The following is a 13,676-nucleotide window of genomic DNA, read 5'->3' on the forward strand; positions in this document are numbered from 1 at the left end:
CAATGATTGCATTTAAATATCAAAGTACCTTAAGCAACTTGCTTACTAACCACCATGAAATAGATGAAACTGCAGAATGACATTGTAAGACACCAATTTACAGCAATTACGTAGATTCTCATTACCAGCACATAATTACTGGCAACCTGAATATCATACAAAACCATCAACTAAAAACACTAATGAGTTATGGTACAAAATTTAGACCAGTCAGAAACATGACTACAAATTACTGTTACAAGACTTTCGAAAACAACATCAACAAATTTATAGTTAAAGCAAGCTATCAATTGAATTTACCCATTGATACCTTCTTAAAATGGAAAGCTAAAATTCTTCAACGCATATCCACCGAAATCAGTCACCTCAAATTTAAAAATACACTGAATTGGTCGCAACTTACATCAGATATTAATAAATTAAAACAGCTTTTTACTATTACAAAAATAGATAAAGCAACTATAGCATTATATGAAAACAATTCTACGCTGAAATTATTCATAAAGAACTTCTCAACGCAACTACTTATCAATTAGCCAACCTTACAGAAACATGTATAATAAAAAGGATTAAAACTTTTCATAAGAAACTCAATATTACTTTCAATGCAAACTACAACAGATTTACTAATCTTTATGCGATTCCCAAATTCCATAAAACACCATTAAAATTTAGATTTATAGCTAATGGAACTAATAATTACAAGAAAAATGTAGACTATTATTTTTCAATTCAACTTAATAAAATCTGTAAATTTATTTTCAATGATTGTAACACTAATCATAACTATTGCTGGATCATTCATAATAACACTCCTGTCATTAATACCATTCATACCATTAACATCCAAAACATTAACTGCTATGATTTTGAAAACTTATATACCTCACTTCCTCTAGAAGAAATCTATACCAGTCTACTTGATCTACCAAAACTTTTCCCTAATATACTCAATATCATGACTCTTGACAAATGGAAAACCTACCTTAAATGCACACTTTTTCATAACTACATCAAGTTTCAAAATCGACTTTTTAAACAAGTCAGAGGATTGCCAATGGGCTTACATTCCAGCACCTCGATCTGTAATATCTTTTTATTTGTCAAATAATTTAACTTCCAAAAAAATCTGCAACCACAAGCGTTAAATTACTACAAACACACCTACAGATATATTGATGACCTTATTACAATTAATAATTTTGGTAAAATTGAACACTCCGAGATTTATCCGAATTGTCTTACACTTAATAAAACTAATAATTCACAAAATAGCATAGACTTTCTAGATCTTCAAATCATTAACTACAAAAAAATTTTACTTTTTGACAAAACACGAAACTTCAATTTCAATACTAACAAATTAATAAATTGGAACTCCAACATATCCAAAAAAGTAATTAACAATACTATAATTAATCAAATACAACGAATTAAAACTATATGCACAGGTACAATAGATTTACAACGCGAAATTTTAATCCTTATCAAAATTCTCAAAAATAATCTAATTCCCTTTCAATTTATCAACCATTGCCTTAAAAGAGCAGGCGTTAAATACTCACTCTAAATCATTTAACTGATAGGGATATGATAATTTATTCCTAAACCTGAGAAGGCGGTATAAGTTGGATGACTGTCAGTTGGAAGATTTGTATATAGTGTAATTACTCAATTGTATATATTGAAAAAAGCTAATTGTCTTCAGACATATACTGTTACTATACTGTTACTAAAAAAAATGGGCCTATTTCATGCCTTTAGACTGTCTATTAGCTCTTGGACAGTGAAAATGCCTTTTTCCTTTCTTAAATTCTTAATCATTGCGACACGACAATTAGCCAGAAATTAATTAATTTCCATTCACTAGTATTTTCAAAAAAATCTTAACAGACTGTCTCTCTCAGATAAGAACTCCACAAAATACATTCCTCAAGAATTCCAAGTCCCACCCACTACCATAAATTACTTCACCCAAATCTTACCGACTGATATTATTCAAAGCCCCTACTGCCGCTAAGAATTTTCGGACACCCTACACTTCTGAGTCAGACACGAAGAGAACACTTTGCCAACTCCCCCACTAGAAAGAATGTAAGTTACTTAATACCTTTTCTGGCCTTTATATCTTCATGTACATTCACTGATCTTATTTATATTATTTTCTATATTATTTTTATATTATTTTTATATTTTCTTTTATTTGTTTTTACAAAGTTTGCATTATTTATCTTTTTTATAATCTTCTATGTTCATTTCAACTTTACTTTGAATTCGATTTTATAATGACAATTTCCAATGTTTAATTTCTACAAATAATATAGTACTCAAATGCATAAGCATGAAAGTGTCGGGGACGGTTACTCGAGTTTTATTGGATTTCTCTACAGTAATTCATTTTTACTCCAAATTGAATTGACTAAAATGCTTCATAAGAATAACTACTTTTCGCGGAAATATTTGTCCTGACTAGAATTGCCGGTTTGGCTTTAACTTATAACTCGAGTAAAGACGAAACACTTTCGTATTTACGTATTTTTATCAATTATTGTTCATTGAATAGGAGTTGGTTTGTTCCCCTTGAAAAGTCAACTAATTTCCGATCAATGACAATGATTACATGTTTTAATTTTTCCTTTTACAATTGAAATATTATTCTTCGTGATGATTTAACTCCAGTCCCCGTTAAAACATTATTAACATTTTGTTTTCAAATTACTTCAAAACATCTTTCAAAATATAACTTACCAGTATGGATGCACACTTTTAAAATAATTCTACTTTAATTAAACTTAGGAGATAATATAATCAATTAATCAATACTGTTTAGGAAATAAATTATATATATATATATATATATATATATATAATTTATACATTATTGAGAATGTACTTAAAAATTAGGGCATTTATAAAGTTACAAAATGAATTGACGATTTCATTCACATTCTAAATCCTGCCCAAAACAAATTTTCTATAAATATCGCTTTATTTTTTTTAATGAGCAGGGTATATTTGCTTCTTACAATAAAATTATAATTTTGTAAAGTAAAAAAGTATAGCAGAATGATAAAAATTTTGTACCATATTATTTAGTGGGAAATATTTTTCATTGTTGCAACTTAATTATACAGAATTATAAAGAAGTAATAAGCTGTACATCTTTAGAGAAAATATATTTAGTTCAGCACTGTAATTAATGAATGTGGAACATAAATGCACTATGCACTGCATTATGACAGCATATTATTTTAATGATTGAAGGCCTAAAGGGAATAATAAGCAATGCAGATTTGCTGTTAATTAGTTTACTAGTGGAAAATATTTTTTATTTGTATAAATTTGAATTAATGAAATTTTCTGAAATGACAATGCTCGAGGAAACATTTCATACGGTCAGATAATAATGACGTTATGCTTACCCGAATGGGGAAAAGTTCCTGAAGTTTACCATTTCCAGCTGTTGAGGACCATTCACAGTGAGATTTCATTTCACTAACCATGACTAACATCGTAATAGCTGCTGAAATGCAATTTAAAATTCCGTACCGAAATTGGGAAAGAGCTTTCAAACGAATTGAAAATATTTTCACGTACATCAGATGTTTTTCCTTTGCTTCTAAACAGTTACGAATAAACATTTCGTTCCCTTTTGCGAAAGAGCTATAAAATTATTTTCTCATTTGGCGCAAATCTAATCAGAGTAAAGTAACAAAAAGTGGAACACAATTTTAATCGTTTCAGAAAGAAAAATACACGAAACATTTCCTTTTTCAAAAAATTCTGCACACATAGCAAAGACATAGTGCATTTCCTGCTCGGAAAAAAAAATAATAATTCTGTAATATTATGATAGAAATCTTGCAAAATAGTCAGAAGGAACAATTCAATTCAAAAATTGTATGCAAACACTAATCGTACTATTAAACTGAGACTATTAAACATAGAGTTAGGACGTATAGTTAAAAGACATGAAAAAAGATTTCTGAATTACATCAAGTGGGCATATAATATTATTTTGTATTTCCCGCTTTAGTAAATAATCTATGAAGTGCTTGAAGGCAATATTCTTTCAATCCATCCAGTGGCTATAGAAGGGAAATTCTGGCCGTTCATCCTGTGCATATATTAGCACGAATAAGCAAATTACTTCCGTGGGTTAAGTGATTTCAATATGGCAAAGTTATAAAAGCTATCCTGCTTAAGCGGAGGAAAAACTTCGTGAAGAACTTTCTGAGGGAAACTTGCTCGTATTCATGCTGCGCATGAGGAAAGCTACGAAAATTAATCTTGCAGACAGCACTTTCGCCTGGATTTGAACCTAAACCAGATCGAACTGCCAATATTCAGCAGTCTTAACCAATCTGTCATTGGCGCGGCCCTGGTTGCATAGAAGTCTCGTGCATTCACCAGTGTAAAAGCAAATACAGTTGGTCAATAAAGTCTGCTTACATCAAGAAAAGTAATATCAAATCCAAATTTTAAGGTGCGAAAGGGTAGTTTCTTGAAGTTTTATTTTTTAAATATTTAGTTTCAATAAGGGACTTTGAAATTATTTAATTTTAATATTTTCATATCTAATAATTTATGCACACTAATTTTTAAAAGATAAGTGGCCAGAAATCAAAGCCAATAAAGTTTGCGTACAACGCGAAGGAGGCGGGGGATTTCTTATCTAACTTTTAAACTTCAAACTTGAGAATGCAAAGAAGGTTACACTTTCAAGGTCATTGACTTCCGAAGCAAATTTCACATTGACTGGAAGTTGCTATTCCTATTTTCTTTGACGAAAATGACAACTAATAAAGAAATTCCTTTAGTTACGAGACAACTAATTATCAAATTGAGAGATGAAGGTAAAACTCTTCGTTATATTGGTAAAACCATTGGAAAACCATTTTCTAGTGTGCAAAGAGTTATTCAAAACTATCTTGACACTGGTAGTCTTGCTGTAAAACCAAGATGTGGGAAACCGAAGAAGCTAACGCAGAGAGAAGAAAGAAAAATTCTTTTACGAATTAAACAAAATCCTAAACTTTCTGCTGCAAGCATTGCAAAAGACATTTTTTTTAACTAGCAACAAGGGAATTTCTTCTGAAACTGTACGAAAAGTGCTGCGAAAGTCCGATTATCATGGACGCAAACCTGGGTCTAAGCCATACATTTCCGAGACAAACAGAAAGAAAAGAATTGCTTTTTCCAAAACATATTTAAACTCTTCGCAGGACTTCTGGAACAATGTAATTTGGTCAGATGAAAGTAAATTTACAATATTTAAAGTTAATGGCCACCCTATTGTATGGAGAAAACCAGGAACAGAACTGAATCTGAGAAATTTAAATCCAACTGTCAAACATGGAGTTGGCGGTGTGATAGTATGGGGCTGTATGTCGTCGAAAAGTGTTCGAAATTTTCACATTATTGATAAAGTCATGGATAAGTATGTTTATCTGGATATCCTGAAGAAAAATCTACGAGACAGTGCCCGAAATTTAAACCTTTCTAATACCTTTATTTTCCAACAAGACAACGACCCGAAACATACAGCTAAAATTGTGAAGGAATATCTCCTCTATCACACTCCAAGACAGTTGCGTACTCCTCCACAGTCACCAGACCTCAATCCAATCGAACATTTGTGGGCAAAATTAGAAAAACGAATTCGAAAACACAATATTACGTCACGAAATAAGCTAATTAGTAAATTGCAGGAAGAATGGGCGAAATTTACGTCGGATGACACTGAAAAACTAGTTCAGTCAATGCCCAGGCGTCTGCAAGCTGTTTTGAAGAATAAAGGATATCCTACAAAGTATTGAAGTAATGTAAAAAACTTATATTTTGATTTTTTTTAAGTGTACGCAGACTTATTGGAGGGAATTTCTGAGTTTTTTTGACAAAATATATTTTTGAAAAAATGTAAAAAGTATTACACTGATATTATTTACTTTTTATTTAAGCTTACAATTTTAGCTAATAGAAGAAAAAAAATGCAATGATTAAAATACATTTTTCTATGCTTTAAGTGTTTTTTTAATTTAAAATTTAGTCTGTACGCAGACTTTTGTGACTAAATTTATGAATTAGCTTCTGTTAGTCTTAGTTAGATAGAGGGCAGTTCTTTCTAAGCAGAAATCCGTCGAGTGCTTTGCATTTATTCATAAATAAGCTGAACAACAAACAACAGTTCATTAGCTTTCTATTTCAGACTGATTTAGAAAATAAATAGCTGTAGTTTATTTTAGAAACGTGGAAAATTAAAAAAAAAATATTATAGTTGCATTACAATTTAAGTGAAGATTTTTCTTATTTCGTTTTATCATTCACATAAAATATATCAGAAGAAATATATACAAAATGAAACAACATAAGGTGAGGCGCTTTGTCTAAATACATAACGGTACAAAGTTACTATTTCTAAATTTTACGGTGTAATCAATCGACAATATATCACATAATATACAAAGAATTTACCGTTAGCAATTATTAAATGCTATCTCACTTATTATAGCCTTTAAATTTAAATGTTGACCATTTTTATCGGATGGTATGCAATCCATGTATCTTTGATCTTTTGTTAACTTGAAATTACTAATAAAAGTTATCTATTTATAAGGTTTGGTTCGGTTTATTTTATTATGGCAAAGCTTACTACGGCTATCTGCCTAAGGAGACAGATGCCTTCGTGGATGTGTTTTTAAGGGAATCTCGTATAGACGTTACACATGGAGAAAACTCGTATAGACGTTACACATGGAGAAAACTACGAAAACGTCTATGTCCCGTTCTCCTAGATTTGAATCAAGGTCGAAAATACCGCGGTTCAGCGATTTTATTATTCGGCCACTGGTGGGCTGTCAAGCAATCCTTTAAGAAAAAGCCATTAATAGGTATCGATTTAACATGCATCTTATCTCGATTTTTAACAAATAAAAAGAATTTCATAGAATATTGAAAAAATTCTATGAAATTTTTGATTCTGAGTCTTGCACACAAGCCTCAGAATTCTATTGAATTTCATTTAAATTAAGCAAACAATTCTAGTAAAATTTTACTAAACAAACATTAGGAAGGAAAATGAAATTTTCGGCAATTGAATACAATTTTAACTTTGCAGACTGCCTAAACGTAAAACTGCATGTGGCATTGAGAAGTTTTAACGATGAATATTTTCATTTGAGTAAAATAATGGATATTTTCATGGTATTTTACCTGGAACATTTGTGTTCGGAGGCTTTTCCGCTGTCTCTGACGAGGGGCTTTGATTCTGGCTGACATTGTTGCTGTACAGGCTCTCTGGGAAGTGTCAAATATCCATTCCGATGTACCTGTAATTCATTAACGGCTCCACATTGAATGCATATGAACTTAACCCGACTGTATCAGTATTTAAAACTTGAGATGGGACATAAACATATTCAGAGAAACGGCTAATATTATCAATCATTTTGTCGATCGATGTTTTTCAACTTGTCAACCATTTTTATCGATTCCGAATGATTTTTAAATCTTGCAAATACAAGATAAGGAAACATTGATTCTATTGTTTTATTCAGAAAATTCTACAATCTAAAACTACAGCTAAACACCGAAAGTTATATTTATCTTTGACCTTCGGCCCCTTTATCAGGTAAAAATTGAGTAAGTTCACTAACGTTTCACAGGTACACATATCTTTTGAATATTTAGTTCACTGCTGAATGAACTGCACTGAAATTTAAATGTAAAAGAGTACATTTTTTTTCGTACTGCTTTATTCAGATATCTGTTAACTAAATCCTATAAACTTTTTTATTTTCTCCTTGTGTATATTTAGTTACGCATTTTCTTAGACTAGCTATAACTACTTTATATTCTTTAATATGAATTTATTCTGTTCCGTCTATAAAATAAGTCACTTATAAATTTTATGTATTTCTATAGTTAAATGATTTCAAACCTGATTCCGTATCATATAGCCTACATATTTTTTTCGTTTGCTTTTAATTTGATTTTCCTTTTATCCAAAGGAACTGTATTGTATTAGCTAAACATAGGTCCTATAAGTTATTAACGCTGTGTAATAATCAGCCCTATTAAAACTTTATATTTTCCTACTTAAACTCGGTACTACTTTAACTAGGTATTTTGATTTGCTTTTCTTTATTTCACAAACAGGCGGTAAGCCTGCAATCGCAGGCAAAAGTATCATTTTTAAGGAAAGTTAATCAAATGTTGCATCAACCTTCTTAGTCTGCATTTTATTTAAAGTCGTCTACATGTTGTAAAATCTGCTGGTATAAATTTCACAGAGCAAAAACTGAAGAAAGGAGCACTTTTCAGACTAGTTAAAGTATAGTTATCCATTCTTGCTTTTATATGCTTACTCTACACGATTTTGGTTCAAGAATAAATGAATTTAAAGTTGCACTATAAACAGGCTGTGTGAAGGGAAAGGTAAGGACTCAATTAGGATTGCTACTTAAGAACTGCTCTTCGGACGAACAAATACTCTAACAATGAATTTCCGGATTATTTTTTCCTTAGGCAGAGCATGAGGGTTCAGAAATTTTCAAAACAAGAAAACTTGCAATTTATCTCAAAAAGGAAAGGATGACTGGAATAGTCCCGTTGGGATGTTTTCAGAAAAGTTCTTAAATTCACATTTAAGCGAGTATAGGTAATAAAAGAATCGCTTTCAAAAGAAACCTTCATTTTCGTAGTGACTTTATTCATGGAGATAAAAGATATTTATACATAAACTTCTATTAATATTAAGAACGAATTCATGCACTTAATGTTCTTAATTCTAGATCATCTGATTGTCCTTAAGTTATAGGAAGTATTTTTTTCAACCTTACCTGATGCGATAAATACATTATAAAAATACTATCCTTAAAGTTAAGGAACAGCATGTTTTTGAAAACTCACCATTACAAAAATGTCAGTAACGTTTAAATTCACAGTTTATATGCATGGCAGTAACTAGGTTTAAGAAAATATATGCAAAACGAATAGCTATCTCTTTTATTTTATAGAAATGAATACTTATATATGAGTTGGAGAAAATGCAAAAATTGTAATTTTTGTCCACAAGTGTTGATCTACAGTTGTTGTTACAGTTCCGTGGACAATATCCAGGAGAGTCTATCGATGTCCAAGAGAAGTCGTTTACCCTATTTGTGGAGGTGGATGGAAATGGGGATGTCACAAGCTGATGCTGCTAGACGTCTCAATGTCTCTCGTAGTGTAGTCCACCGACTATGGAATCAGTTTGAATACATCCGATGATTCTGTGTCCAGAAAATATGTTCCAGACAGACCTAGAGTTACAACACCTGCGAGCGACCGTTATTAGCTCTTTCGGTCTGATGGAGGAGTAACATTACTGCGCCTCGGCTCATGGCAGATCATTTAGTGGCAACAGGAATATGAATCTCAGCTACTACAATACGCAGACGCCTGCACCATATAGGTCTGTTTGCAAGACAACCAACTGTTTGTGTCCCCTTGACCCGAGAACATTGAAGTGCCCGTTTATGTTGAACAAGAAACACAGTTACAGAGGTGGTGGAATAATGGTTTGGATGGTTACACTCACTTGCATATGTTCCATGGGGGAACTTTGACCGGTGTGAGATATCGAGAAGAGATCCTTGATCAATATGTCCGCCCATATGCTTCAGGTCCTGGATTCCTTCTGATGGACGAAAATGCGTGATCGCACCGAGCTCGGGGTGCTGAAGAATATCTTGAGGGTCACGGTATGGAGTGGATGGAATGGCTAGCTCAATCTCCAGACCTGATTCCGATAGAGCATCTTTAGACTACTTTGGGAGACAGGTTGCTGTGTCAAGTCCTTCTCCAAGGTCGTTAGATGAGCTTGAACAAGGATTACTCCGTCTCCGGTCGTTTCTTCCCATTTCACTGGCCGACAACTTAATTGACAGAATGGAACATCGCTGCCGCCAATGTATTACAGCTAGTTCTGGTCTCATTCCTTATTAAAACTCATTTTTGTAATGTTACCACCCCATTTTTCCTAAGAAACTGTGATATACTGTTTCTCCAAGACTGGATTTCTCTGCCAAGAGTGCAATTTTTTTGTTGTAATACATGTTTGTGTTGAATTTTAGAAACATTCTACATCGCATTCATTAAAGAACTGTTTAGTGAACTAGTCCTGTAAATTTCCTGTTTCTTTTTTTTCTACATTCTCAAATTAGACACAAAAAAAACGAACTTTAGAACACAAAAAACGAACAAAAACGAACTCTTTCCTTAACTTTTGGAGGGCAGTGTACGCTACTTTTACAACTTGACACAGATTCATATAGCGAATTACTCTGTATCAGTCAATGGCATAAAATATTTTTTTGCAAAATGCTATTAAATTCTACATTGTGGTTTGTTCAAGTCAACTGCTGCACTTGTGCAACTAGAAATGTAAACAAAGTGAACAATTAAAGACCCCGTAAAGGGCGGAAATTTAAAAAAAAAGTTTTGCTTAAAATTAAAAGGGCTAATAAAATTAATATACGTACATATAGTTACTTCTTTCTTTATTATCCAGGCGTAGGAAAACCATGTTCATATGTTAAAACCATTAATCAAATTATCAAGTGATTCGAGCAAAAATCAAATCGTTCAAGAGTATCTGTAATTGAAGTGTTTATAGGAGGTACAAGAGTGACAATTACTATGAGTTGAAAGTAAAAAAAACTATTCCTTTTCGATGACAAAATATTATCGATAATCTGTTATCAGATTAGAATATTCCAGGTTAGTAATTTGAAAATAACAAAAAATTAAAATGTAAGATCCTATTTTTAATTTAAAAATAAAAGCTTTCGACAGACAATATATAAATGACGCAATATAGAGGAATGTTACGCTCAGAATAAAAATAAAAGTACTTTGATATTAATCTACACCCGAAAGGCATATTAGAGAAATATATGGTATAATGTAAAGCAAATTACATGAAATATATTTGCAGCTGCAATAGCTGTAAGTGCAAATTTGGTTGCTTCGGAGGTAGATAAAAGATGGATTTTTAATAACCTACGCGGAAAAAGGGCAAATTTGACACTAAATAGTAAAACTTTGGGTTTAAATTTATTGAAGTGTACTTTTCTGCTACGTATCAATTCAAAAACCTAGGTTATATAAATATCATTATGTCTGAGAATATCTGAATTCTGAAATATTATTTCACAGTTAAACTGTTATCCCAGTTTAGTGATAAACTGTTATCCCGTTTCTGAAAATATTGTCTAATTTGTATGTCATAATACAAACTGATGAATAAAAAATTGGTATCTTTTTATATAGTCTTTAAAAAAATCATGATTTATTATAGACATATTTCATTTCAGTATAACATAAAAACAAAATGGTATTTTAAAACTTTCGTTATTAAAATTATTAGCATGGTATGGAAAACGGCTCAGCATGAGAAACACTAGTAAATTTCTTTGGTATGTTGAAGGGGATTTTCTAAATGGGCTGAAGTCGCGATTTTCTCAATGTATAAGACTATTTCTCGTAGTAAGGCACACTTTCTTTTAAGCAGATAGTCTTAATATACTTTGTAGTAAATAAATAATCGACCCGGCCTATCTATTCTTCCCTTGCTACCTCACTCACTCCCTCTAGAACTGAACAAATAGGTAGTTTGACGAAAGAAAATAAAAAAGAATACGAACCTGTGCTACTTTGTAATACCCAGTTTAGTGATATATGGGCTTTCGGAGCTGCCACCTTCAGCCCATTCTAGGTCAGATTCCAGGTGCCGCTAGTCGCGCGATTAACATGCTAAATGCATATTGTTTTTCTAGATCAAATTTGCTTTCGGCAGCTATTTTAAGTTAGAGATACTGCTGTGAGAGTCTTACGTATGACTTATTTTAATTAAAAAAAGCTTTATAAAAGAAGGCATTTTCCTCCACCTTTGTATTTAAGACATGCTTGGCATTATTTGTACCAGTTCTTGGCAGTGTGTTTCTGAAAGTATCTAGCAGGATCAATGCTTTAAACCGAATGAAAAATACAAATGTCATTCAAACATATTCGGAGTCTTTATTTCGAGCTATTTGTCACTGTATTTTCAATATATTTTTCCTGAGCACGGATAATTTTTCACAACCTCAAGCTAAAATTTAACATCAGTCACTGGGATGACGTCTGCTGAAAAATCAAAGATTTTACGCTCAGTGGATAATTTCAATTCCCCCGAGGTCTGTGGACTGAAGTGGTACAATCTGTCTTTCAATTACTGCCATAAAATAAAGTCGTATGGCTTCTGATCTTTGAAGTATTAAAATCCGGCCATCTGTTCATTCCATATTCGTACTGTTTTGGATAAGCAACGACAGACCAAACATGATAATCAACGATTTTACCAAGGAGGAAAAAATTGAAGATTTAGAATAATGGAGACAATCACAATCTTGCATGCAAAAGTACTACATTACACTAATTATTTATAAAATAAATTTTAAATTGGTAGCTCTTTTTCTGCCACACTGATGCTGTATTTTGTTTCTTATGTAACAATTCACAAATTAGTAATATTTTCGTTTATATTATTCTTGCAGTCCAAGGGGGAAAAAACCTTACTACTAATACCTAGATCTGTTAACGAAATCGAGAAAGGTAAGAAATCGTTAAAAGCAAGACTTCATACATTAACTCGCAAAGATACATTTCATCAGAAAAAAATATAGGAATAAATATTCAAAGCAATGCCTGTAAAATTATAGAGCAAATTAAAACCTTCAGAATTTGCAAAATCCAAAATGTACGTTTTAGCGCACGATTTTTAATTATAATAGGTTTTATAATATACCAAGTTATTTAGATACATAAATAAGTATAACTCACTTTGGCTTATACATACTACAGACTTATTATCATCTGCTTAGAATACTGACCACAGCTCAGTTAAAGCATGCTAGAATGAATAAGTTACTTTGAAGTCCCGAAGGAAGGATAAATATAGATTTGTGGCTTCGTGCTTCTGCATAAAGGCATTTAATGTTTACTGAATAAGCAAAATCCAAAACACCCTGCTTCATCAGTTTGAGAATATGCGACATAAGATGTTTAACCGAATGTGACATAAGATGTTCCGTAAAAATTTGTCTTTTAATCTATCTAATGTCATTAATTTCAGCATTTTTTAAAATCATTTGAATTTATAATGAATTTATAATTTGTCTCGAACATATTTAACAATTTGACAACATTCTATGAAGTTTTGCTTTTGGATTTTTTTATATGTATGTTGCATTTAAAATGACTAAATAGACGTATGGGGGTAATTAAAATACTTGGTCTAAAGTTATAGTTCCGAAATTTTCGTTTAATGCATTGCTTTTGTTTAGAGTAAAACACATATTACATTATCACATGAAAGCGACATATTTAAAACTGAAGTACTTAGAACTGATATTAAAAACAGAGACTTGAACATACAGGGATTTTATACCAAGGTACTAAATGGACTTACTCATTTAGTTGATTTTTATTTATTTATAAATTAATTTCAAGAACTATCTTACGAAATCGGATTTGAAAGATCTCGATTTCCTACTGCTAATCGTTACGTATCTTACCTTGATAATTATATACTATATACACGCAGAAACACTAAAATTTGTTACTTAGATCCTGAATATTTGAAAATAGTAAAA

At 31.6% G+C, this 13,676-nt stretch overlaps 1 protein-coding gene across 4 annotated transcripts in view; it reads right to left on the minus strand.

Annotated features, from left to right (window-relative positions):
* LOC118182559 (proton channel OtopLc-like) overlaps positions 1 to 13,676 on the minus strand; it is an 87,299-nt gene that overhangs the window by 56,291 nt on the left and 17,332 nt on the right. Inside the window, exon 2 of one of the 4 annotated variants that reach the window (XM_085810013.1) lies at positions 7,213 to 7,328. The exons of 1 other annotated variant lie outside the window; for it this stretch is intronic. In XM_085810013.1, the coding sequence (XP_085666139.1) occupies positions 7,213 to 7,278 (66 nt within the window). In that variant the 5' untranslated portion in view covers positions 7,279 to 7,328. Of the gene's footprint in view, positions 1 to 3,422; positions 3,519 to 7,212; positions 7,506 to 13,676 lie in introns of those variants that run through there. 2 more of the 4 variants (XM_085810012.1, XM_085810010.1) reach the window with 2 other exon arrangements.

The sequence above is a fragment of the Stegodyphus dumicola genome, chromosome X2 (assembly GCF_044657685.1).
Source record: "Stegodyphus dumicola isolate Sdum_Otavi_A_Nest chromosome X2, ASM4465768v1".
Taxonomy (NCBI): domain Eukaryota; kingdom Metazoa; phylum Arthropoda; class Arachnida; order Araneae; family Eresidae; genus Stegodyphus; species Stegodyphus dumicola.